The sequence below is a fragment of the Protomyctophum bolini genome (assembly GCF_963924005.1).
Source record: "Protomyctophum bolini genome assembly, chromosome: 19".
NCBI lineage: Eukaryota > Metazoa > Chordata > Actinopteri > Myctophiformes > Myctophidae > Protomyctophum > Protomyctophum bolini.
This window is the reverse complement of record NC_137880.1, coordinates 24,248,256-24,275,755: the sequence shown is the minus strand read 5'-3', so window position 1 is coordinate 24,275,755 and position 27,500 is coordinate 24,248,256. Positions and strand designations below refer to the sequence as shown.

The 27,500-nt window shown below is 41.1% G+C and overlaps 1 protein-coding gene across 1 annotated transcript; it reads left to right on the top strand.

Moving 5' to 3' along the window:
• Positions 1-7,668: 7,668 nt before the first annotated feature.
• lamp5 (lysosomal associated membrane protein family member 5) lies at positions 7,669-18,847 on the top strand (the record flags this gene model as incomplete). Its single annotated transcript, XM_080790956.1, has 6 exons — positions 7,669-7,729; positions 8,604-8,782; positions 9,189-9,320; positions 9,739-9,832; positions 14,684-14,872; positions 18,666-18,847. The coding sequence occupies 6 exons, from the start codon at positions 7,669-7,671 to the stop codon at positions 18,845-18,847; spliced, it is 837 nt and encodes a 278-aa protein (XP_080647082.1).
• Between the last annotated feature and the right edge of the window lie 8,653 nt (positions 18,848-27,500).

Sequence of the window (27,500 nt, the reverse complement as noted above, 5' to 3'; positions counted from 1 at the left end):
CATGCACCATTACAGCATGTGTGCCACGGTGTGTGTGCGCCACTCTGGCGGCTTAATATTATTGGGTGATGCCAAACAGGCAATAATACAGTTGTTGCAGCGACTACTGTATGAATTGGCCTTTATTTTTCCGTGAACTGAAAAGGGTGAATGAGTGTAACATTCCCCCTGTGCGAGGATAAAGTGGTTGCGAAGGACATTGTCAAAAGAAAAGTCATGTCGTCATTGGTACAGCAACATGTCAATGGCTGCTGTAATCGTCCATCTGTGTTGTTAGGGGGTCTTCAACAGGGGGTCCGGGCCTCAGAGATGCTCTTCAGCAAAGAGGTTTGGTGTATAGGGGGAAAAGACCCGAGCCAAAGGTCAAGTTTACAATGTATTGAAGTCGCTAAATGTCTAAAAACACACATTTAACTGAATGAATCCAATAAGTAGTGTTTTGGGGTCCCTGCTTCTTCTCTCTCTCTCAGCTAAAGGGTCCATGGCCTGAAAAACGTTGAAGACCCCTGCCCTAAGGGATGGATGTTGGGGGTGATTGTTATGAACACTAGCGAGATTGGCCCTATCGTTGTAGTCCTTTTCTCAATACTGGCCCGCTGCTGCACTTAGAGCACCAAATGAATTGGCCAGTCCTTACATTATGGTGGAATGTCTTTTATTTACAGACACTTTCAGCACGGTTGTTTCCCGGTGGTTAACGCATCGTTGAGGTCACGTACTCCCTCAGTTCTTCTCACCATCAGCGAAGCCAAGGCTTTGTAATCCTCATCATTTCAGTTCTCAGCGCTGACCTGCCTTGCTGTCTGGGGGAGATTATGCAGAATAACACCAGGCTTATAACACAAAAGCTTAAATACATGGCTATCACACACCAGCCATGCCAGCGGGGATTAGAGACAGGGTTGGTCTCCCTGGAGTCCCAGCCCTGGTGACAGTGAAACAGGTACTGTAGATGTCCATGGCCATACTTGGTCCGCTGGACTTTCCCCAGCCATTCCCACGCCGGCGATCCATATTTGGAAGCCAACACGACATTCACTTTGTCAGGTGACAATTTTTTGTAGGGCAAGACATGTCGAAGGCGTTTGTTGAAATATCAATAAGCCTTTAGACATGGGGTATGTTCATTTGAGGATCTCTCATTTATACTTTGTCAGACGACCTTTTCCACACGAGTCGCTCGACAAACGTGTCACTCCGTTTTGCCATGTTGCCAAAGGGTCATACGCGACAAAGTCTAAATAAGCTTTAGGTCGTGTTGGCACAGTCAGCATACATGCAATGAAAGAATTGCATTGCTTAAGGTACTGCTCCCAGACGAGATTTATGGGCAATATAGTTGTTATGCACCTGTGTGGTCGGGCTTTCACGTGCACAGCATAGACGCTGAACTGAACCTGTGTGGTCGGGTTTTCACGTGCACAGCATAGACGCTGAACTGAACCTGTGTGGTCGGGTTTTCACGTGCACAGCATAGACGCTCAACCTGTGTGGTCAGGCTTTCATTCACATGCACAGCATAGACACTGAACCAAGACAGTCGTCGGGAAAATGACGACACAATACGATAAGACAAACACAGGAAACTAGAAGGGAGGAGAAAGCACCTCTAGGTATTTTTGTGTCCTTTTTTAATATGCTGTTATGCTGTTTTAGTCTGCTGTAACAAATGAAAAGGGTAGAAGAGATGCTATTGTATATACTGGAATGTATGTAGGTTAATGTACCCTTTTTTATTTTATTTTTATTTACCATTAATGTGTTTGATGGTTCTCCCTTTGGTCAAGGGCTTGTTAGACCTGTCAGACACTGGGAAACACGCTTATGAAACCACTGAGTTTTATTCTGACTTTTCTTCATTTTACTGTATGTGATTTCTCACCCCCCACACACACTTCTGATCTGACAGTATCACACCACAGTATAACGCTCTCACCACATATCTAGTGCAGATACAAGTTCCGTTTAGTTTTATTTTTTAAAAGTGCTTTTATTGAAAACTCCTATGCTTTCAAACGTGCCACTCGATGTCTGTTAGGACGTTTTAAATTATTTTATGAAGGATAAAATGACAAAATTAAGGGGTTATTTATATAAAGGTATATATAAATAAATATACATATAATATATACATATTATATATTAGATATAGCGTGTAGTTTAAGACTATTATGTTTGTTAGAGGCTTTTTTTGCACTAGTCGAATGTTTTTTTCTGTTGTGCGACTAACTGTAAACTTTTGGCTCTCTAGTTTGTTGAAGAAAGCACATTCTTTTTGCAGTCGCTGATTCGGTCTCCTCGTTTTCTATCTCATCTTTTATTTTCCGTTTTCTATTTTTAACTGTAGCTTGTCGGCGGACCGTTCTGTGTGTGTTTTTTTTGTAATTATATCGTATTGTTGGAACTTCTAGCAATGAAAAGAAAACAAATGTTGTTATCCAGCTCCTTTAATACTGTTTTATAGTATGTGTACCAATAAAATATCCAGGTGGAAAATGAAGCCTGATCTGTCTGGATTCTTCATTTCTGTTCATTTAATCATTTTTTGTTTTTTAGTCAAAATGCCTTATGAACCGAAGATGTTTTAGTTGTTGTTGTTTTTTACCTGGGTTGCAGGAAATGAAAACTATAAAAACAGCTGCCTCAAGGCAATGACTGAGTATTAAATGTAGTATTGCCAAGTAAGTTATCTTATTAAGTATCTTAATAAAATGTTGTTCAGGGATGCAACAATTTGACAGTAACCATACGGTGTGTTTTTTGTTTTTTTTCATCACTGCTAGAATCCTGTGCATAAGGAGGAATGTGGTAAGTTATACATTATTTGAGCTAAAGCAAAACTATTATCTGTTTGTATATTTAATTGCAGTGTCTGTATGTCACTCTGCATCCACCAGAGGGTACTGTTTTGTCATTTAGTCCTTGCCATTCTTTTTCTTTCCTGTTTAAGTACTGGTCTATGAAAATAAATGAAATAATGCATCAGTTGCAGTAATAATGCACCAATTGAAAAGGTATATCATATATTTAATGTGTTATAATGTTATTATAGATTATAATTATTATTACAGATTAACAGCGCTGTAGTCACAGTGAAAAACAAAAGAGGGTATGTGCCTCTTCAAAGGTAGACCTAGTGAAAAATGAAAACGGCTTGTGCTTGTGTGCATGTGTTTTTGCTGCTTAGGCTATTCCTTTTGGTGCCCTGTCTAAACTGCAGTAAGGTGTATATAATGTAGTGAGTGACTCACAACCTGCAGTGCAGCCTGATGGCCTAAAAGTCTAATATCTCCTCCCCCCAAACAAGAGGAAGTTCCCTTTGGCTTAGTTGTTAAGATATGTTGGCTTTCCAGGCGGTTCGAATCCCGGGCGTTACATATGAACCGTTTTCAAATAACTGGCTCAGTTGGTTCCCAAAACGGTAAACGTACAATGCGGCGAAGCGACGCGTTGTGAGCTTGTATTTTCGTTTGGGTCCTGCATGGGCGAACATCTAATTTCTCTTTTGGGTCACGCACTCACGGTTAAAACGTTTGGGAACCACTTCAATAATATGTAGGCTACTCTGCTCAGCTTCAGCTATAACCAAATCATCGCTATGGGGTGATCAGCCAATCATAAGCCAATGTTTGTGTTTACACAAACCCGGAAAGCTGGGCATATAGGAGGGGCTAGCAAAAATATTGAACAAGTGAAAAGTAGGCTATAAGCCTAGGCCTAATCGCTTCGAACAAAACCTACTCCATTGGACCCTTAAACTGTCTGCTAAGGCAACTAACGTATAGCTACTTGTCGCTGTCCATGGTGCTGAAGTTGCTTCGCCTTTTTCCAAGTCGCTTGCTTGCCCTCCCCAACTCAAAACATAATTTCCGCGACTGTGGTCTTACCGTCTTTCCTACAACTGTGAAGCATTATGGTTCACTAGTCTATACAAATATGGTAATTAAGTCATATAGGCGGGTTGGATTATTCCCTGAGTAACCCGGCTATTAAGTGTAGTGTATTGTACGTTGTTGTCGACCTACATTTGATGTTATCTCACCGAGTCTATTCCCGTGTTTAGTAATACCACATTTGCATGAGAATGTCTCTGCGCAGTGTTACAATCTACAGTACCGACCGGACCGCATGAGGGGAAAAGACGATTGACCAATTATTGTATCTCCTTCGTCCTCACGTGTCTCTTCTTACGTGTGCTCTTGTGCGTTCAAACTTTTGTTGCTCAGACCTTTGGAGTAGTCGGCACCCACCCGCGCGTCTCTCTCTCTCTCTCCTGCACAATGCTTGCAGCTATAATGCATAGCCTAAACACATTCAGCGAGAACTAATTTGATTCACATGCCCCAGACACACTCATGTGCAGGCGTCTCACTCTCTGGATCCCGTTATTGTTATGTTTATAAGCTAATCATTTCCATTAGAAAGACTGGACAAAGCGTATGAGGTTTGCGTTGTCCTGGCAACTCCGCAGATTTCATCCACTATATAAAACAGCAGTGAAGGGTGCCTAGGGTCAGGTGATGAGCGCTGATTATCTGGGAGAGAGGTCTCACTGAAACTTGCTCCCCGAGCCAACAACCCGTCTCCACGTAACCCCGCATATAACTTTCACAACCTGTCACACACAACGATGTCTAAAGGACAACAAACTGGTACCGAAATCCTCCTGGAGGCTATGTCTAAAGACAAAGTCCACTTGGCGAGGTTCATCCTCGACGCGCTGGACGGGAAAATCGTCGATTCCAAGATGGATGGCGGCGCACAGACCCCGCTCATAATCTCTATTCTTTTACCCGACGGCCAGGCTCGGTCCAAATTCACGGAACTTCTGCTAAAGAGAGGCGCCAGCGTGAACTGTCAGGGTGAAAACGGACGCACTGCTCTGAGCTACGCATGTGAAAAGGGCTACTTGGAGGCAGTGAAGACCCTGATAAGAAATAACGCGGATCCTGAGATTGTCGACACTTGGGGGAACACTGCGCTAATGTACGCGACAGTAGCTGGGCACTCTCCCGTTGTCGAGTTCTTGGTGAGAGCTTTTAAGAGGTTGGGTCTTCAAATACACAGGCAGAACAAAGTTGGCAATTCGGCGGTTAATTTGGCCAAATTTCTTGGCCACACTGAGTGCTTCTTTGCACTCACAAGTAACTCAAAGAAAAATCTAGAGCGTGAGCTAGGAGGCGCTCATGGAATCGCATGGCCACAAGTTAATTCCGATTGCAGCGTAAAGTTTGAGAACCTGGAATCTTTAGAACAGAGACTCAAGGCTCTCCAAGTATGCCCCCCGTGCGAAAAGCCGTCGGCTCAAGAGGTAGCAGGGCAGCCAACACTTGGTCGGAGAAGAAGATCGTTGATGGACTCGTTCAGGGGTCGCCTTCGGTCGATTGGTTCTATTGAAGAGTTTGAGAGAGAAAATTACTCTCCTACCTCTCCGCAAGAAGAACTGGTGTTCTCCAGCGGCTTTAAGTTTAACCCTAAGCCCCCTCCGCGGACAATCAACCATTCCCCCATTTGCTGGAACCCCCCCACAGCCGTGGAGAAGTTGCCAAGTACAAATTATCAACTGCCCTCTCTGAGTCCGGGACACAAGCCCACCGCCTCCGCCCCCCCGACCCCCCTTAGAATCCTGTTGACTCCCATCCTCACCAACAGCAGTGGGAATGAGTTGGATATAGACATACAAGAAATGGCAGGCTTCAAAGTGAGACAGTTCAACGACAGCTACTATCAGAAGAGGTGCAGTTTACCCACAACAAGCATCCTCAGTCCCACTCCTCCTGAGCGTGCCATAATGGCTTTACACAAATCCAAAACAACCGTACGGAGGCGCGCAACATCGCCCGCCAAGGCTGGAACTCGCGCCCCAATAAGTAACGCGTCAACGTCACCCAGTGCTCTGTCCGTGCTGAGCACTAGGCTTTTCCGCCGCTTCACCTTCCCGGAGTGTAAACCTGCAGGGAGGGAGCCTGGCGCGTGCAGCAGCGCGCAAAGCGACGAGGATTCGGCGGCGGCTTCAGTGCGCAGCATTCCGCGCTCGGAGACGTACCCCCAGGACAAGAGGCACCCCCAGGTGGGCAGCAAGCTCAGCATCGACAGCATCAGCGCCGTGAAGTGCGAGTTTGACTTCCATTTCAGAATGCCCTCCTCTTAAATACCCTATACAGTGAGCGCGTCACATGCGTAAAAACGCCAATCGGCCACTTGGATAGGTTCGCTTTAACTTCTGTTTTGAGTTCCAAGCACTTTTAAAAATAGATATATCTCTGTAGGTTTTTTTGTGCAGCGATAGTGGCCTGGAAAAGGGGCGGGGCGAGGTCCAATAAGTTGTTTGTACCATCCCCACACGGTCACACACACCTATAGCCTATACTTAAATTGCATCAATATTATAATATTATTACAATAATCAATTATTACAATATTATAATTTCATCGCATTAATATATATTTATTTTAGTTGTCTATCCTGCACTTTTCATGTATCGCTTTTTCTATTGTGAATAAAGTAGGCATATATCAAGTCAATGCTGTTTTGCAACTCTGTTCTGTTTTGTGCGTGTGTGTGTGTGTGTGTGTGTGTGTGTGTGTGTGTGTGTGTGTGTGTGTGTGTGTGTGTGTGCGTGCGTCCAATTTACACGTTGTAAATGTTATTTGTCACCTCTGAAACTGACAGTCTGCAGTTTGACGAATATATCACGCCACTATCGCCTCGGAGACCCAGACGTTTTTATTGCAGCCACTAACTATGCCAATGAATGAATACACGCCAGGGGATCCTTTAACATTGCGGACTCAGCTAAAGGTAAAAGGTATATATTTCTACCTGCTGCACACACACACACACACACACACACACACACACACACACACACACACACACACACACACACACACACACACACACACACACACACACACACACACACACACACACACACAGGCTATACTACAGAGTGCCTACAGACACGGTGCGTGTGCTCTGTCCCCATGTGTTCACACACTCGGCGACGCCACACCGCAATCCACGCATGTCGCACATGCACTCTATAGCTGCAACCTTGCACAATCGAAGTGGGGGGGAGAGAAAGTGGCGGTGGGTGGGGCGCAGTTTCCCTCCCGATAACATTCGCCTCATCATCTGCTGTAGGCCTACACAGCGACAAAAACAGATGGATGCAACAGCACTGCGGGAATAGTCGCTTCTGTTCTACTGCGTCCTTTCTTTAGGCTGGACTCTCTCGCAGACTGATCACGTCTTCCGATGCTGCTGCTGATGATGATGATGCAGCCTACAGACCGAAGTTATAGGCTATAGTCTCGCGTGCGGCCGCTCCGTTACAAAAAGCTCTCACTCACTGCGCTGCTAAATGCGGTGCAAACCGGACGCTATCTCACGTCCACCTGCATGCATGGGGAGATCTGCTGCAATCGTGATGGTCTTATAAGGTATAAGCGTGACTTCTGGGCGCTGAGTAGAGGCATCCCTCCTCTCTCTCCCTCCCCCTCTTTTCTTTCCCTTTTCTCCCGCCCCCTCCCTCCCTCTCTGTCTGTCTGTCTGTCTTTCTTTCTTTCCTCCCTTCTGTTCTTGTTGGTCTCTCTCCTTCGGCTCGGCAGCAGGGCTAACCCGTCACTAAGCCACTTTTAGCACTGCCGGGGAACCCGAACGCAATGGAGCGGCTTGGCTTCAGGACCTCGGAGAGCGCCCGGCTTCTGCTGCTCTGCGTAGTTGGTAAGCGCAGTGTGTGTGTGTGTGTGTGTGTGTGTGTGTGTGTGTGTGTGTGTGTGTGTGTGTGTGTGTGTGTGTGTGTGTGTGTGTGTGTGTGTGTGTGTGTGTGTGTGTGTGTGTGTGTGTGTGTGTGTGTGCGCGCGCGCGCGTGGATTTGCCAGGTGAAGTGCGTGCATGCAGTGCAACTATACTGGATGTGTTTTGTTTGACAATCGGCGTCGTGACTGACTCCTCTCTGCAGTGTGTGTGTGTGTGTGTGTGTGTGAGAGTGTGTGCATGTCTGTCCGTCTGTCTGTCTGTCTGTCTGTCTGTATGTCTGTCTATCTTATTTGCGATTATATGTTCACACTATTCATGTTATCGTCAGAGTTTGCGATTTGCCATTTCAGCACTATTTGAAGTTGACTCGTGGCATGTCTAAGGAGGTTGCTCTGTTGATGCTGCAGATTGCATAGCCTCTCTTTAGTGTAGCCTACGTGTGTTCCAAGTCTCACTTTGCCGCGAGGAACGAGAGGTGGAAGGTGCATCTTTTGAGAACAAGAGAAGAAACTCCCCGCTAAGACCCATGTGTATAAGTACCACTGTTTCTAGCTGATTCTGCATATGAGAGAGAGAGAGAGAGAGAGAGAGAGAGAGAGAGAGAGAGAGAGAGAGAGGGAGGGAGAGAGACACGGCCCTGTCCGTAACCCCCCCGTGGTGCCAAACGTCACTCAACCTCATTCATCACCAGATTCCCGACTGAATAGGCCCTATACTGTTTTTCAAAATGTAAATAATAATAATAATAATAAATGTTCAAACATTTTCGAAAATTGCAGCTCGATTGTGTTGCTAGAGCGTGTAGATCTGCTAAACATCCATATCTGTGTGTTGTCAGGGGTTCTGGGCCGGGCTGTGGTTGTAGCAGAGCGGGAGGGGGAGAACCTGTCCGGCCTGTCCAACAATCCGGACAAAGGCATCTTCGCCGTTCGGGAGAACGGCACCACCTGCCTGATGGTGGAGTTCGCCGTCAGATTCCTGGTGCCATACGATGTTCTCGCACTCAACGGGATAGATGTAAGTCATGTCACCGGCTGCCGCTGCATCCCTTCCGCAGGCTCTTTGCTAACAAAAGGACGGACGGGGTGAGATATTAATAGCTTGTAGGATTTGGGGCCAAAATGTTGGAAATGAATCTCGCTTGAGGCGATGCCTGTGCGTCATGCGTAATGCTGCATGCGCTATAAAGCTGCGGGAGGGGAAATTCCACAGTGTTCAAATTGAGGTTTCTCTCTTTTAGATTTGTTTTAGGATTTTTTTCCACACCAAAATATTTTGATTCTTCAACGGCTATAGGCAGAGCAGGTGCTGCACCGCTGCGGTTATGGATCAATGCTATCATATGTGTATTTGAGGTGTAAGCCAAGGTATGTGTCTATTATAGCCTAATGTCCACATTGTGTACTCTTTATACTCCTTCCAGTTAATCACGGACCAGGCCGTGGTGGCTGTGCCCCGCGGGGCCGAGATAGACGGCCAGTGTGGAACCACGGAGGCGGAGATCCACATCTCTTGGAAAAGTAACGCGTACACACTCCGCATCTACTTCTCTAAGGTGAGGAGTGATTCACTGGATGTATATTATCCGTGCAGGCTGTTCTCCATGTTTTATCTTGTAGGCAGGTGTTCATTTGTTTGGTTTTTCCCCCTATGGCTATTATAGGCGTAATAGGCCTTTAAAAGTTAAAACCTCTTATACCGAAAAAAAAAAAGATTCGATGGTTTTCCCTCTATAAACGAAAGCTCAATATAATGTGTGGTGTGTGTGTGTGTGTGTGTGTGTGTGTGTGTGTGTGTGTGTGTGTGTGTGTGTGTGTGTGTGTGTGTGTGTGTGTGTGTGTGTGTGTGTGTGTGTGTGTGTGTGTGTGTGTGTGTGTGTGTGTGTGTGTGTGTGTGTGTGTGTGTGTGTGTGTGTGTGTGTGTGTGTGTGTGTGTGCGCGTGTGTGCGTGTGCGTGTGCGTGTGACGTTGCAGGAATTCCGTGACAAGGGATATATGTGGAAGGCCAGTAAAATGGTGTTCATTTACGACACAGCGGAGACGTCGCATTTCAACGGCGCATACAACCGTGAGAGTTACCTTCACTATATAGCACTCCACTCCTCTCCATGCACCGGCACATCAGAACTGCTGACCAGCACATTTTGCGCATGGCTTTGGTTTACTCGAAATCCATTCGTCACCTGCCAAGGCTGCCATTATCATCATCATCATCATCATCATCATCATCATCATCATCATCATCATCATCATCATCATCATCATCATCATCATCATCATCATCATCATCATCATCATCATCATCATCATCATCATCATCATCATCATCATCATCATCATCATCATCATCATCATCATCATCATCATCATCATCATCATCATCATCATCATCATCATCATCATCATCATCATCATCATCATCATCATCATCATCATCTATCATCATGTCACATTTGCGTTCAGTGGGAATTAACGGGAGAGATATGCTATGTTCAGCATGGGCCTAACTGTTTGAACATTATTTTTTATTTATGTTTTTGGCTTCTATTTTAAAAATATATATCACCCATTCTTGAGATAAGGGACAAAACTTTTTTCAAACTGGATTTTTTTTTTTTTTAAGATGCATTCAAATCAAATAGATGTATTTGTAGACACAGGTCTCAACTACCAATCTTGAGAAGGAACAGGTTTTTCTCATAACATTTCTTTCTAAAATGGGACATTTATGCACTTAATACCTGATTCATGTCAACTCCGTCAGACACACTAAAATCCCTTTTAATTGAATTTTATCATTTCAACAATAATATAAAGTCCTCAGTTATCTTATAATGGCTTTCAGTAATCAAGTTAAGTAATACAAATCTTTTAATATTATTTTGTTCCAATATCACACTATTATGAAATATCCAATTTCTCAAAACCGTCATTTCAACCTTTATTTTCAATATTATAACATGAAAACCATGTAAAAAAAAAGAAAAATCATCATTACGTATCATTTCAGTTGGTGTTTCAATACATAAGCACAAAAGATTTGACAGCGAATTTTCTATTTCTTTGGAAATTAACAAAAACATCACAGGACGAACGTCTGACGGAGTTGACGAACATCTGACGGAGTTGACAAGTTTAACTGATTTAGGTTCTAGACCACCTAGGATCTTGATTCTGGTGACTAATCCCACATTTTCAAGGATGAGGAATACAGTGGTACTATTTAGATTTGCCCTGTGAACATGGCAGCCATTTTTCAAAATGGCCGCCAACTTTCTGTTATTTCCCAATAACTCAAGTTCTACACCACCTAGGATCTTGATTCTGGTGACTAATCATACATTTTCAAGGATGTGGGATACATTGGTACTATTTAGATTTGTCCTGTGACCATGGTAGACATTTTTCAAAATGGCCGCCAACTTTCTGTTATTTCCCAATAACTCAAGTTCTACACCACCTAGGATCTTGATTCTGGTGACTAATCATACATTTTCAAGGATGTGGGATACATTGGTACTATTTAGATTTGTCCTGTGACCATGGTAGACATTTTTCAAAATGGCCGCCAACTTTCTGTTATTTCCCAATAACTCAAGTTCTACACCACCTAGGATCTTGATTCTGGTGACTAATCATACATTTTCAAGGGTGAGGAATACAGTTGTACTATTTAGATTTATCCTGTGACCATGGATGGTAGACATTTTCAAAAATGGTGGACCTGCTATTATTTTATCAATTTACTCAGGGAATATTATCAGAATAATATCAAATCTGTGAATACATTTCTTACCAAGAATTTTCTTCACCAATGTTTGTAAAGGTGTCTACTAACATATCCCACATTGGTTTCTATTTGACCACCCTAGGGGCATGTTTGTCAGCTGCTGAAAGTTGGGTACCATCAACAACCAATATAAGGCTAAATGTTCTAAATTTCATTATGCTTTAAGTAGCATGTGGCATGTCAAACTAGGGGCTTTTCATGATTCTGGATCCATTCCAAGCATTAGTTTTGCACAAAAAACACTACGTTGGCTAAAAACGGCCATAGCCATCATCACAGATGTGATGAGGTCAGCACATGTCGGCACATTTGGGCAAGTGGCTATGGCCAAACTAGGGGGTCTATGGCCAAACTAGGGGTCAAACTCCTTGGGCTAAATTTGGTGAGGTGAACAGTGAGCAGTGAACAGTGAGCGAAAGACTGAAGACAGAAGATTTGGCTTCAGGACCATCAGGCAGGATGTGCAGACACTGAAGGCATCAGTGTCTTTCTCTGTGTCCCCAGCATGTCAACCAAAGCAATGTTACCAAATCAAAGGAGCCTTCACCTCATGTCACCTGGGGCTGGGTGAGCAATCGTATCCTGTATCTAAACTCACAACTAAATACAGACACTTGGCCAGACTGCCGTTTGAAAGGGTCAAACCCCTCATCCTGATTGGGGAAGACCACCCCACCTAATCACACCAACCGAACAAGTGAGGTTGGGGCCTCCAGGTGGGCCAGCAGCCATCTGCACAAGACTGGGCTGGACCCTGCAGGAAAGCAATCTCCAGCCAAGACAATGTAAGTTGACTATAACAGAGCCCCAGAACACAGAGCTCAGGAGAAGGATGGAGAAACACTGGCAGGAGGCCACCAAGATACAATGCTCCAGAGACCCAGAGTGTGCCACCACTGGCAGTAAGGAGATCAACTGCTGCAGCAAAGATGTCATGAAAGGCAAGTCTCCACCAAAAAAAAACCCTGAAACTAATCGGGGTGTCAAGAGACCAAAGTTTCTCCCCCACAGTTCCCTGCAGTGGCCAGTGAAGTCAAACTGTGCATCTGTACCTGAAAGGGGCAAGTCAAAGGCCAGAAAGCCCACCTCCTTTTAATGTCCTGTCAGTAGAAACTCAACCTGCACCTGAAATAAGCCCTTACCTCTCCCAGAGAAAGTTCATCCTTGAAAATGTAATGATTAGTCGCCAGAATCAAGATCCTTGGTGGTCTAAAACTTGAGTTATTGGTAAAATAACAGCAGGTTGGTGGTCATTTTGAAAAACAATGGCTGCCATGGTCACAGGACAAATCTAAATAGTACCACTGTATTTCTCATCTTTTAAAATGTATGATTAGTCGTCAAAATCAAGATTCTAGGTGGTCTAAAACTTGAGTTATTGTAAAATAACAGCAGGTGGCGGCCATTTTGAAAGAAAAATGGCTGCTATGGTCACAGGACAAATCTAAATATTACCAATGTACCCCACATCCTTGAAAATGTATGATTAGTCACCAGAATCAAGATCCTAGGTGGTGTAGAACTTGAGTTATTGTAAAATAACAGCAGGTGGCGGCTCTTTTGTAATATGGCTGCCATGGTCACCACGAGACAAATCTGTGATGGCCCCATAGCCAAAAATGTTCCTTAAGGCATGCTCTAACTATGTGCCAAATTAGAATACTGCCCATTATTCAAAAACAATAATTTTATTGTTTTAGGAACACTTTTGTCAACTCCGTCAGATACACGTCAACTCCATCAGACACAAAATCTGACGGAGTTGACGTCTGACGGAGTTGACAAAATGGCATTTGTTTTCATCTTAACCCTCTTTAGTACAATGTAGCCATTTTGTTTTTGCTTAATTTTGTTAGCTAAACCTAACCCCTAAACTAAAATAATAAACATTATTTTGGAATTCTTAACAAAGATCATAAAAATGTGCAGACGGAGTTGACATGTAAAAGCTGTGACCACATTGTTATCAACATTGTTTGTTTAAAATATCAAACAATTGAATGCTTGTCAGACCAGGTACTCCACTGTTGCAACAAATATAAATGGGACTTGGAAAAGGAGTCTTCAGGCTAAATCTGTCGACAATATTTTCTGATTAATTTAAGACTTTTAAAAAAACCTGACGGAGTTGACAGAGACGTGGGACGAACATTTGATATGAGATATTTAATAGAAAATATAAATTAAAATTAACTGTGTATATTATTTGCTATGTTGTTGACAATCTACTTTAATTTAGTATGTATATTTATGTGATTGTGACAGTATTAGACACTTTTTTGGCAGTTTGAAATTGTGGCCACTTGCTGGGGACAGGCTAAATACAGGCCTTTTTGGGTACAGGGCCTGCTTTTAACTAATTCAGATGGAATATGAAAACAATTATAATGAAATTAAGGGCATAATAATACACAACTGTATTACACTTAACTTTGCAAGTGCTTTTATTTTTATGAATTAATTTATTTTTTACATAAAATAAGGCTCTTATGTGTGGGACATGTTTTTTCCACTTTTGTCCCTCATCTCAAGAATGAGTGATATATATTCAGGGATTTCCATATTTTTTTCCCTTGGAGTCTGTCTAATTGGAATTAACCTTATTGTCATATAGGCTATATTTTGGGAGAATAAATCCGTCCAATGAATACGAGACGGCCGTGTTCACTTTTAGCGGGGGCTAGTTGGCAAAGGGGCGACATGACCTGTTACCCGTCCAATTACCTTTTCCATACCTTTTTAGTAGCCTAATTCGAAATGTAATTTAGATATATCATGTAACTTAGGCTACTTAGCCTATAAACCACAATAAGGCATGGCAAATTTCAACCTCGTGCATGCCCCCATTTTAAGCATGAAGATTTACAAACAAAATATGTAGCCTAGATATTTTTGGCAAGCAACGCCGTTGATATACCTAGGCCTGGCTGGCCTATAAGGCAACCTCTCTCTCTCTCTCTCTCTCTCTCTCTCTCTCTCTCTCTCTCTCTCTCTCTCTCTCTCTCTCTCTCTCTCAAATCGCCCTGTCATGCAGTGGATGTATACGGCTGTGTACTTCTTCTTTAATATTAGGCTAATTCCCCTAGTATAATGATAGGCTAATGATAATCTATCGCTGTCTGTTCGCAGCGGGGAGGCACACGGCCAGTTCCCGGCGCCTGTCCGCCCTGGTGACACCGGAGGGCCGCTCGTTCGTGTGCTCGGCCCAGCAGACCTTCACGCTCATTTCCACGGACCACCAGAAAGGCGTCACCATGTCCATGTACGACATCCAGGTGCAACCCTTCGACATGACGTCCGACTTCATCTTTAGCGAACGTAAGAATCGCTCAGTTATTCGCCTTCAACTCTGATCGCTAGAGACTTGTATATAGGCCTACTCCAGTTTTTAGAATTTACTTTTAATTGCTGCAGACATTTTCCACTTCTATTCTCTAAAATTGTACCTGCGTCTATTGCTGGTTTATTTTGTTCTATTTCTCCTTTTTTCTAATGTTATTTTATTATTTTCTAAAATAAAATACCGATAGGCCTGATTCCTTCACACAAAGAAGCTGCAGATTTTGGACAAAACACTGCATGTGCAGCATATGGGCATTATGAAAGACAGTGTAGATGTTTAGATTAAAATAAGCAATTTAGCAGTATGAGACCCAGTGCACTCGGTCAGAGCCTGAGAGCTGCGGTGCACTCTGGATGGAGTTATGTAATTTTATACCCCTCGTTATTGGATAAAGTGCCGGTTCTAGGCCTTTAGTGGCCCCAAGCAACATAATATTATGTGCCCCCCCCCCTTTACCCCCCCCCCCCCTCCAGAAAAATCTGTAAATTTGCCATGAAAATGCTTCAATCTGGTGCACTTTGAGATCAAAATTAAGAAGCTAGGTGGGGGCCACATGTGGCCAGTAGCCCATGTAAGGGATAGGGGATACATAAAAAAAACGCAACCGCTTGGTTCGCTTTATGCCTAGAACCGGCTGATTACATCAGATTAATACAATGAGTTCCACCAGATCAGAGTCTGTTTTAGTATGATGCATGTCCGGTTTTGTCGCCATCTTGAATGCTATTACCAATAGCACCATGTGCTAGCGAGCAAGGCGATATCCATCCTGTCTCTAGAAAGCACCAATATTCCAATCAAGGTGACCGGAAAATCAGAAATGACCTCCGAGCATCGCCGGCCTGATCAACACCATGGACAGCGGCGTATTTTCTGAGAAAAGAGCGTAGAAAGGCCGTGGCTAATACAGAAGCTAATGGAGTTGGTCGCACAGACGCAGTGCAGACGAGGCCCTAGCAACCGGAGCGATTCCGAAAATGGAAAGTCGCGAGCCAATCTTATATCGATATTAAACGCCTTATGACGGGTATACTCGTCCTCTGCACCTCACGTATTTATTTAATAGGATAAAGCATCAAATGTGTTAGGTCCTACCATGAATTTCAACTTTTCCAATTTTGTTGGGGTTTTTGGGGCTCCTCTATGTGTCTTCGATAGGCCTATACCCCCACAAATACTCAATTTTGAACAATCAGGCTTTCTCGTCATATAGGATTTTTATGGAAATTGATCTCAGAACAGGCCAACTGATTTGCTGGTACCATATGTATCGCCCTACTTGGTATTGTCCCTCCCCCTCTGGACTCTTAAGATCTAAATGAGCATTTCCTCTTTGTTTACAATGTCCACCATTGTTGCTTTCCGCTCGCGGGACGCGGTAATATAAAGATATATGGACTGAAATAAAAGTATAACCAAAAGGTTGTGGTGCCTAAATAGCAACACCAGCCACATCAGGACAATGTGGCACTGCAGCTGAAACTGCTTAATTAGAAGCCAGACAGAAATGACTTGATTATATCAGAGTGGTGATTTAGGCTCAAACCATTAGAAATACATTTGAGGGACATAAACAATATGATATTAAATATTAAATGCAGTTTTAAAATGCATGGTGTAGTTCATTTAAGATAAGAATCAATGGTTATTCCGGAATTGTCCTTTAAAGAATGTGTGGCGACTGCAGGGTGAGTGAGTTTTTTCCACACAAAAAAGACCATGAAAGAGAATACCTAGTAATGAGGATGATGATAGGCCTATGCATCATGTAAAAAACATTCTAGGAACCACTGAGCGAGAGTTTCTCCATTTAACACACACGCGCACACACACACACACACACACACACACACAACCATGCACGCACACGCACACACACACACACGCACACACACACACAACCATGCGCGCACACACACGCGCACATACGGACGCATGCATGCTTGCACACACCTCTCTGGGGGGCTGCTGCAGTGTGAGGGCCAGAGCTGCAGAGAGCGAGCGAGAGAGTGTGTGTGTGTGTGTGTGTGTGTGTGTGTGTGTGTGTGTGTGTGTGAGAAAGAGAGAGAGAGAGAGGTCATTAGACTTTATAGGTGCAGTTCTCTCCTTGCCCTCAATGCAGTTTTTATAGACATACTTTAAAGATATGTGACTGGCTGTCCTCTGGAGCCAATCACCTTGGGAGGTGAGATGCTGTAAACTGGGCTGCGATAGGCTACTGTACTGTACTGTACGCTCCGCTATCAACCACTATCAGAGCTGCTCATTTAACCCTGATATATAGGGCGTAATATTGTGGGCCCACATGGATCAGGATTTAGTAGTGTATAGTTTTCCCCACAGCTTTTTCCGTAACATCCCTAGTGGCAGTGGTGGAAAGCAGGGGTTCGCAGCCTTTCTATTACCACAGACTGGCTGACATGTTCATGAAATGTTTGCGGACCGGCATGGCTGGGGGGTGCGTCGCGGTCGCGCATCATCATACCAAAACACGGAAGACAGTTGAACAGCCTCAAGTAGCCTACCGGCTGCTACATTATTATATCATAACATAATTGCGACTGCAGGTCACATTTACTATGAAATCGTGCATCACTCAAAATCCCCATACATGGGAAAGCCCTTCTATATGTTGCCCAGGTCTCGTGACATCATCAGGGATGGAGATCCCTGATAGTAAACGCGACCTGCTGTAATTTTACTTCTACTCCACTGCAACTCAGAGACAATTATTGTACTTTTACTCCACTGTGTTTCTTTGAAAACTTTAGTTAGGCTACTAATTACTTTGTAGATTTTGATTATACAAAACATTCATTAACCCCTATATACATTTTGGCCATTTGAAAATAGCCGATCTACAAACTCATAATATCTTATGACTCGATGTGATGCTTTGTGAGCTTGTAATGTAGATCTGCTATTTTCAAAACTTGAAATGGGACATTCTGCATAATGAATTCAAGGCTCACGACGCACCACATTGTGAGTTCATAGATCTGCTGCTTGCGATATTTAAAAAAAAACTAAAGTGTGAATGTCTTAGAAAATACTTCTCGAGATATCTTTTGGCCAACATGCCCAAAATAGGGAGGCTATAGTACATTATATGGAGGTTAAATAAACACTGAGGATCTTTCCGTGTGACCATTACTACACGACATTTTCCCAGCATAATGCATACTGTACTGTAGAGTCCTTGTGAGAGAGAAGCAGCATGTGTGTGAATGCTCTGCTGGCTGACTAAGCCCATTAGACAGATGAAGACATCAGCAACGGTTCGTTTCGCACCAAAAGTTGCATGCAACCATACACTGCTAGTGTGCACTCGCAGCCTCGCACGCACACACGCACGCACAAACACACATGGGTTGTTTAGTAGAATTTTGTTTTGAATTAATAATAATTTCAAAACATATTCAAATGTGTGGACCCTGCCTTTGATGTATACTGACGTCACTGCCGTTAATCAGGAGGAAGTGTTTGTATCACTGCTATTTTCTCTCTTTTGTCTAATTTCTCTTTTGGGTCACAGGCTAAAAGGTTTGGGAACCACTGAGTTATCCCCTCTGTAACGTGTGTGTGTGTGTGTGTGTGTGTGTGTGTGTGTGTGTGTGTGTGTGTGTGTGTGTGTGTGTGTGTGTGTGTGTGTGTGTGTGTGTGTGTGTGTGTGTGTGTGTGTGTGTGTGTGTGTGTGTGTGTGTGTGTGTGTGTGTGTGTGCGTGTGCGTGGGTGGGTGTGTGCGTGCGTGCGTGTTCCTTCTCGCAGCCTACAAGTGCATAACGGACCAGAGGGAGCGTCTGGAGGAGACTCTTCCCATCGTGCTGGGCTTCATCCTGGGTCTGATCGTGGTCATTACGCTCGTCGTGTACCACTTCCACCTCAAGCTGACCACCACCACCCAGCAGCCGCAGCTGCCCAGGGACCGTTCCATGTACAAGAACATGTAGTCACTCTGAGCCCAGGGACCGCTCCATGTACAAGAACATGTAGTCACTCTGAGCCCAGGGACCACTCCATGTACAAGAACATGTAGTCACTCTGAGCCCAGGGACCGCTCCATGTACAAGAACATGTAGTAACCCTGAGCCTCGCCATGCACGGTGAGACCCAGGGGGGCGTCATTCTGGGGGGTTAAGGCCTATTCATACTCTTTTTAGGTGATGAGTTGACCACCGAAACTGTCGTCACCTTATGAGGTGACCACCGAAGGTGGTAAAAGGTGGTCACCTCATAAGGCGACCACAGTTTCGGTGGTCACCTCATCACCGAAAATTCGAGTGTGAATAGGACTTTAGAGAGGTCATTTATTCATATTTCCTCATCCTCTTCATTTTTTCAAATATTATTATTTTGCAGATTCAGATTTTATAACCATAATTAATTAATTAATCACTTTAAGACTGGCTCCCCTGTTTTGGGCATGTCATTACTAGGTGTAATCTTTTAGAAAATTATATATATATCTTTTTAAATAGCAGATCTACAGGCTCACAACGCATCTGGTTAGTTTTGAGCCTGTAGATCAGTTATTTTTCTTTATACAATTTTTGAAATCGGACTTAAATGGACACGTTCTTCCATAAAATGACGCCCCTGGTGAGCTCACCCAATCCACTGACTCACAACGTTTCTGACTCAACTCCTGCAAATAACAACCAGCACAGAACACAGTCCATCGTCTCCTGTTAAGGCTATAGAGAGCACAGTTCCTTGGAGTTTGGAATTTTCAAATAATCGTCGTCAGCCAGTCTCCACATTTGATTTTCATATCAGTCTGGAAAAAATGTATACAGAAAGAAATATTTATTTATTTATTTTTATGAATGATTCGAATATTCGCACTTAAGAACTGTAGAATATTCAAAAAGAATAGTTTGATCAGTCAAGCACATCCCATGTGTGTGTGTGTGTGTGTGTGTGTGTGTGTGTGTACGTGTGTGTGGGTGTGTGGGTGTGTGTTTGTGGGTGTGTGTGTGTGTGTGTATGTGCGTGACGTGTGTGTGCGTGCGTGTGTGTGTGTGTGTGTGTGTGTGTGTGTGTGTGCAATGTGCATCCGTGTGTGTGGCCTACAGTAACTTGAACTTTTCAGTTTCATAGGCTACAGGCTCAAGTGGTGAATGACGAGAGTTTGAACAAAAGTTTAAACTCAGTTCATCAGTTTGAAGCATGGTGCAGAAGCCTATATACAGTTTTGTTTCTTTTGACTGATAAGTGGGGGAAAAGAAAAGACATTGCTTGTGCTCTCATTTTCAGTTTGTCTCTGTCTAACAGAGACTACATATCAGAGATTCCATTGGACTTGTTTGGTCATATATCGTTTATTTACCCCAAGAGCTTCCTTTTATTTTTCTCCCTTGAATGCAATCATAGTGTTGACTGTGGAAAGTCTTGTGGTGTGTGCAGGTGTTATCAGTGGCATTCCAAATTATACAAAGTTGCAATGTGTTTTTTGCTTTATCACCAGTCTCCTTTTGGATCCCAAGTTGTGGAACTTGTAAAATGAAAAGGAAACAAGCAAGTATGGAAATAAATACCTGTCAGAATGTTCCTTAAAGACACAAATGCAGACCTTCCGCTCACATAAAAACCTTAGAAGCGTGCGTATATGTGAAAGTATAAGAAGGGATTATTTGAAAAGGATGTATATGTATAATATTTTCAGAAACAACATCTATGCATACACCTCTGCTGATGCAAACCTGTGTGGTATTCTGTTCATTGGAATAAATTTCACTGGAGTCACCACTGCAGCACAACCCTGTCTCATTATTTCACCTTCATTTGCCGTGAAAGGGCACAACGGTGTCGATTCTTGTCAGCAACACCGTTGTTGTTCGGTTCTTTTGGGTTTTGGTTTAAAAACAAGTAAAGTTCATGGACATAAAAAAGTTCATTTATTAATAATGGGAACTGTGGGGTGTTAAAAATATGTTTACTTCATAATTGCTTCATAGCTTGGTGGGGGGGGGGGGGAGATGCAATGCAAATGAAAGACATATACTGTGTATCCCTATTCCCTGACATAATTTTATAGCTAAACGGACAGAATTCTATTTTATTTGAATGATGAAACCCAGCTGCCATTAATAGTTGGAAATGGAAATGGAAATTGCGGAAATGGAAAATTACGACATTAATGATACTTGATAACTTCTCTCTTTCAATTGCTTTATTTTCGCAAAATGTATCAAAGTACAATGTGCATTGTCACGGCCCCTTGGCCTGGCCTGCAGGGCCTATGCTGTCTATATGGTGTACTGCCCTGTCTGTGTGTTTCCCCCCACAGATCATGTGGGCGTCGGCCCACTTGAGACTCCTCATTAGGTGCATTAGGAGCACCTGATCAGTGCTCCTGGAACTCCTATAATGATCACTGATCAATTTTCTTTTGTGACTTTCGCCTTTATTTTATATGGAGGGACAGTCAGTGGTGTAAACTTTATTTATATAGCACATTTCATACATAAAATGCAACTCTGTCACATTCTGTCTCTCCCTCAGTCTCCACACTGGCCTCCCATATCCCATTCCAGCACACCCAGTTCCATTTACACACCTGTCAACTACCTAATCAGCCCAGCAGTGAACACTTCTCCAATCAACCTGCTCACTATAAAACTGGACTCAGTACAAACACTCATTGTCAGTTCATAACCTGTGTCACAGATGTCCTGCCTGTTCATGTGTTGACTTTGATGTCATTCTGATTCATGCCTGATTCCTACCTGCATTCCCCTGTGTAAGATATCTCGTAATTCTTTATTAAATACTTTATTATTATACTCTAGTTTGTTGTGACTTTGCTCCTGGGTTCAACTCTGTCTGCATCCTTGACAACTAAAGTACTTCACATATTAAACTTTATTTATATAGCACATGTCATACATAAAATGCAACTCAAAGTACTTCACATGAAATAAAAATAAAAAATAACAAGCAGCGGAATGCCAGAAACAAAAAGTAGGTCAATCTACAATTGGCAAATAAAAATAGCAATACAAAACTAAAACATTAAAAATGGTAAGGAAATTTGTATTGGATAATACATTTTAAATTGATATTATTAGATATTCAACTTTATTGACATTTATAATTAAATTGGTGTCTTTACACTGTAGAATCCATTGTTTGTTTCTGTTGCTTTAACTACATATAAGTGTCTATTTGTTTGTCTCTAAATGTTTTGATGAATTGAACAATGCCCTTTGTTCAATTCATGCCATACTATAGCACGCCGTTTTTCATCATTTTTGAGGATTTGAAGAAAATTCAAAATTTCAAAAAACATGGGTTATAGCCCATCGTTTTTTGAATTTTTGAAAAAAATGTTATCCTCATTTTTCATCATTTTTGAACATGGGCTATAGCCCCTACCGTACGGCATACTATAGCACGCCGTTTTTCATCAATTTTGAGGATTTGAAGAAAATTCAAAATTTCAAAAAACATGGGTTATAGCCCATCGTTTTTTGAATTTTTGAAAAAATGTTATCCTCATTTTTCATCATTTTTGAACATGGGCTATAGCCCCTACCGTACGGCATACTATAGCACGCCGTTTTTCATCATTTTTGAGGATTTGAAGAAAATTCAAAATTTCAAAAAACATGGGTTATAGCCCATCGTTTTTTGAATTTTTGAAAAAAATGTTATCCTCATTTTTCATCATTTTTGAACATGGGCTATAGCCCCTACCGTACGGCATACTATAGCACGCCGTTTTTCATCATTTTTGAGGATTTGAAGAAAATTCAAAATTTCAAAAAACATGGGTTATAGCCCATCGTTTTTTGAATTTTTGAAAAAAATGTTATCCTCATTTTTCATCATTTTTGAACATGGGCTATAGCCCCTACCGTACGGCATACTATAGCACGCCGTTTTTCATCATTTTTGAGGATTTGAAGAAAATTCAAAATTTCAAAAAACATGGGTTATAGCCCATCGTTTTTTGAATTTTTGAAAAAAATGTTATCCTCATTTTTCATCATTTTTGAACATGGGCTATAGCCCCTACCGTACGGCATACTATAGCACGCCGTTTTTCATCATTTTTGAGGATTTGAAGAAATTTCAAAATTTCAAAAAACATGGGTTATAGCCCATCGTTTTTTGAATTTTTGAAAAAAATGTTATCCTCATTTTTCATCATTTTTGAACATGGGCTATAGCCCCTACCGTACGGCATACTATAGCACGCCGGTTTTTCATCATTTTTGAGGATTTGAAGAAAATTCAAAATTTCAAAAAACATGGGTTATAGCCCATCGTTTTTTGAATTTTTGAAAAAAATGTTATCCTCATTTTTCATCATTTTTGAACATGGGCTATAGCCCCTACCGTACGGCATACTATAGCACGCCGTTTTTCATCATTTTTGAGGATTTGAAGAAAATTCAAAATTTCAAAAACATGGGTTATAGCCCATCGTTTTTTGAAATTTTGAAAAAAATGTTATCCTCATTTTTCATCATTTTTGAACATGGGCTATAGCCCCTACCGTACGGCATACTATAGCACGCCGTTTTTCATCATTTTTGAGGATTTGAAGAAAATTCAAAATTTCAAAAAACATGGGTTATAGCCCATCGTTTTTTGAATTTTGAAAAAAATGTTATCCTCATTTTTCATCATTTTTGAACATGGGCTATAGCCCCTACCGTACGGCATACTATAGCACGCCGTTTTTCATCATTTTTGAGGATTTGAAGAAAATTCAAAATTTCAAAAAACATGGGTTATAGCCCATCGTTTTTTGAAATTTTGAAAAAAATGTTATCCTCATTTTTCATCATTTTTGAACATGGGCTATAGCCCCTACCGTACGGCATACTATAGCACGCCGTTTTTCATCATTTTGAGGATTTGAAGAAAATTCAAAATTTCAAAAAACATGGGTTATAGCCCATCGTTTTTTGAATTTTTGAAAAAAATGTTATCCTCATTTTTCATCATTTTTGAACATGGGCTATAGCCCCTACCGTACGGCATACTATAGCACGCCGTTTTTCATCATTTTTGAGGATTTGAAGAAAATTCAAAATTTCAAAAAACATGGGTTATAGCGCATCGTTTTTTGAATTTTTGAAAAAAATGTTATCCTCATTTTTCATCATTTTTGAACATGGGCTATAGCCCCTACCGTACGGCATACTATAGCACGCCGTTTTTCATCATTTTTGAGGATTTGAAGAAATTTCAAAATTCAAAAAACATGGGTTATAGCCCATCGTTTTTTGATTTTTTGAAAAAAATGTTATCCTCATTTTTCATCATTTTTGAACATGGGCTATAGCCCCTACCGTACGGCATACTATAGCACGCCGTTTTTCATCATTTTTGAGGATTTGAAGAAATTTCAAAATTTCAAAAAACATGGGTTATAGCCCATCGTTTTTTGAATTTTTGAAAAAAATGTTATCCTCATTTTTCATCATTTTTGAACATGGGCTATAGCCCCTACCGTACGGCATACTATAGCACGCCGTTTTTCATCATTTTTGAGGATTTGAAGAAAATTCAAAATTTCAAAAAACATGGGTTATAGCCCATCGTTTTTTGAATTTTTGAAAAAAATGTTATCCTCATTTTTCATCATTTTTGAACATGGGCTATAGCCCCTACCGTACGGCATACTATAGCACGCCGTTTTTCATCATTTTTGAGGATTTGAAGAAAATTCAAAATTTCAAAAAACATGGGTTATAGCCCATCGTTTTTTGAATTTTTGAAAAAAATGTTATCCTCATTTTTCATCATTTTTGAACATGGGCTATAGCCCCTACCGTACGGCATACTATAGCACGCCGTTTTCATCATTTTTGAGGATTTGAAGAAAATTCAAAATTTCAAAAAACATGGGTTATAGCCCATCGTTTTTTGAATTTTTGAAAAAAATGTTATCCTCATTTTTCATCATTTTTGAACATGGGCTATAGCCCCTACCGTACGGCATACTATAGCACGCCGTTTTTCATCATTTTTGAGGATTTGAAGAAAATTCAAAATTTCAAAAAACATGGGTTATAGCCCATCGTTTTTTGAATTTTTGAAAAAAATGTTATCCTCATTTTTCATCATTTTTGAACATGGGCTATAGCCCCTACCGTACGGCATACTATAGCACGCCGTTTTTCATCATTTTTGAGGATTTGAAGAAAATTCAAAATTTCAAAAAACATGGGTTATAGCCCATCGTTTTTTGAATTTTTGAAAAAAATGTTATCCTCATTTTTCATCATTTTTGAACATGGGCTATAGCCCCTACCGTACGGCATACTATAGCACGCCGTTTTTCATCATTTTTGAGGATTTGAAGAAATTTCAAAATTTCAAAAAACATGGGTTATAGCCCATCGTTTTTTGAATTTTTGAAAAAAATGTTATCCTCATTTTTCATCATTTTTGAACATGGGCTATAGCCCCTACCGTACGGCATACTATAGCACGCCGTTTTTCATCATTTTTGAGGATTTGAAGAAAATTCAAAATTTCAAAAAACATGGGTTATAGCCCATCGTTTTTTGAATTTTTGAAAAAAATGTTATCCTCATTTTTCATCATTTTTGAACATGGGCTATAGCCCCTACCGTACGGCATACTATAGCACGCCGTTTTTCATCATTTTTGAGGATTTGAAGAAATTTCAAAATTTCAAAAAACATGGGTTATAGCCCATCGTTTTTTGAATTTTTGAAAAAAATGTTATCCTCATTTTTCATCATTTTTGAACATGGGCTATAGCCCCTACCGTACGGCATACTATAGCACGCCGTTTTTCATCATTTTTGAGGATTTGAAGAAATTTCAAAATTTCAAAAAACATGGGTTATAGCCCATCGTTTTTTGAATTTTGAAAAAAATGTTATCCTCATTTTTCATCATTTTTGAACATGGGCTATAGCCCCTACCGTACGGCATACTATAGCACGCCGTTTTTCATCATTTTTGAGGATTTGAAGAAATTTCAAAATTTCAAAAAACATGGGTTATAGCCCATCGTTTTTTGAATTTTTGAAAAAAATGTTATCCTCATTTTTCATCATTTTTGAACATGGGCTATAGCCCCTACCGTACGGCATACTATAGCACGCCGTTTTTCATCATTTTTGAGGATTTGAAGAAATTTCAAAATTTCAAAAAACATGGGTTATAGCCCATCGTTTTTTGAATTTTTGAAAAAAATGTTATCCTCATTTTTCATCATTTTTGAACATGGGCTATAGCCCCTACCGTACGGCATACTATAGCACGCCGTTTTTCATCATTTTTGAGGATTTGAAGAAATTTCAAAATTTCAAAAAACATGGGTTATAGCCCATCGTTTTTTGAATTTTTGAAAAAAATGTTATCCTCATTTTTCATCATTTTTGAACATGGGCTATAGCCCCTACCGTACGGCATACTATAGCACGCCGTTTTTCATCATTTTTGAGGATTTGAAGAAATTTCAAAATTTCAAAAAACATGGGTTATAGCCCATCGTTTTTTGAATTTTTGAAAAAAATGTTATCCTCATTTTTCATCATTTTTGAACATGGGCTATAGCCCCTACCGTACGGCATACTATAGCACGCCGTTTTTCATCATTTTTGAGGATTTGAAGAAAATTCAAAATTTCAAAAAACATGGGTTATAGCCCATCGTTTTTTGAATTTTTGAAAAAAATGTTATCCTCATTTTTCATCATTTTTGAACATGGGCTATAGCCCCTACCGTACGGCATACTATAGCACGCCGTTTTTCATCATTTTTGAGGATTTGAAGAAAATTCAAAATTTCAAAAAACATGGGTTATAGCCCATCGTTTTTTGAATTTTTGAAAAAAATGTTATCCTCATTTTTCATCATTTTTGAACATGGGCTATAGCCCCTACCGTACGGCATACTATAGCACGCCGTTTTTCATCATTTTTGAGGATTTGAAGAAAATTCAAAATTTCAAAAAACATGGGTTATAGCCCATCGTTTTTTGAATTTTTGAAAAAAATGTTATCCTCATTTTTCATCATTTTTGAACATGGGCTATAGCCCCTACCGTACGGCATACTATAGCACGCCGTTTTTCATCATTTTTGAGGATTTGAAGAAAATTCAAAATTTCAAAAAACATGGGTTATAGCCCATCGTTTTTTGAATTTTTGAAAAAAATGTTATCCTCATTTTTCATCATTTTTGAACATGGGCTATAGCCCCTACCGTACGGCATACTATAGCACGCCGTTTTTCATCATTTTTGAGGATTTGAAGAAAATTCAAAATTTCAAAAAACATGGGTTATAGCCCATCGTTTTTTGAATTTTTGAAAAAAATGTTATCCTCATTTTTCATCATTTTTGAACATGGGCTATAGCCCCTACCGTACGGCATACTATAGCACGCCGTTTTTCATCATTTTTGAGGATTTGAAGAAAATTCAAAATTTCAAAAAACATGGGTTATAGCCCATCGTTTTTTGAATTTTTGAAAAAAATGTTATCCTCATTTTTCATCATTTTTGAACATGGGCTATAGCCCCTACCGTACGGCATACTATAGCACGCCGTTTTTCATCATTTTTGAGGATTTGAAGAAAATTCAAAATTTCAAAAAACATGGGTT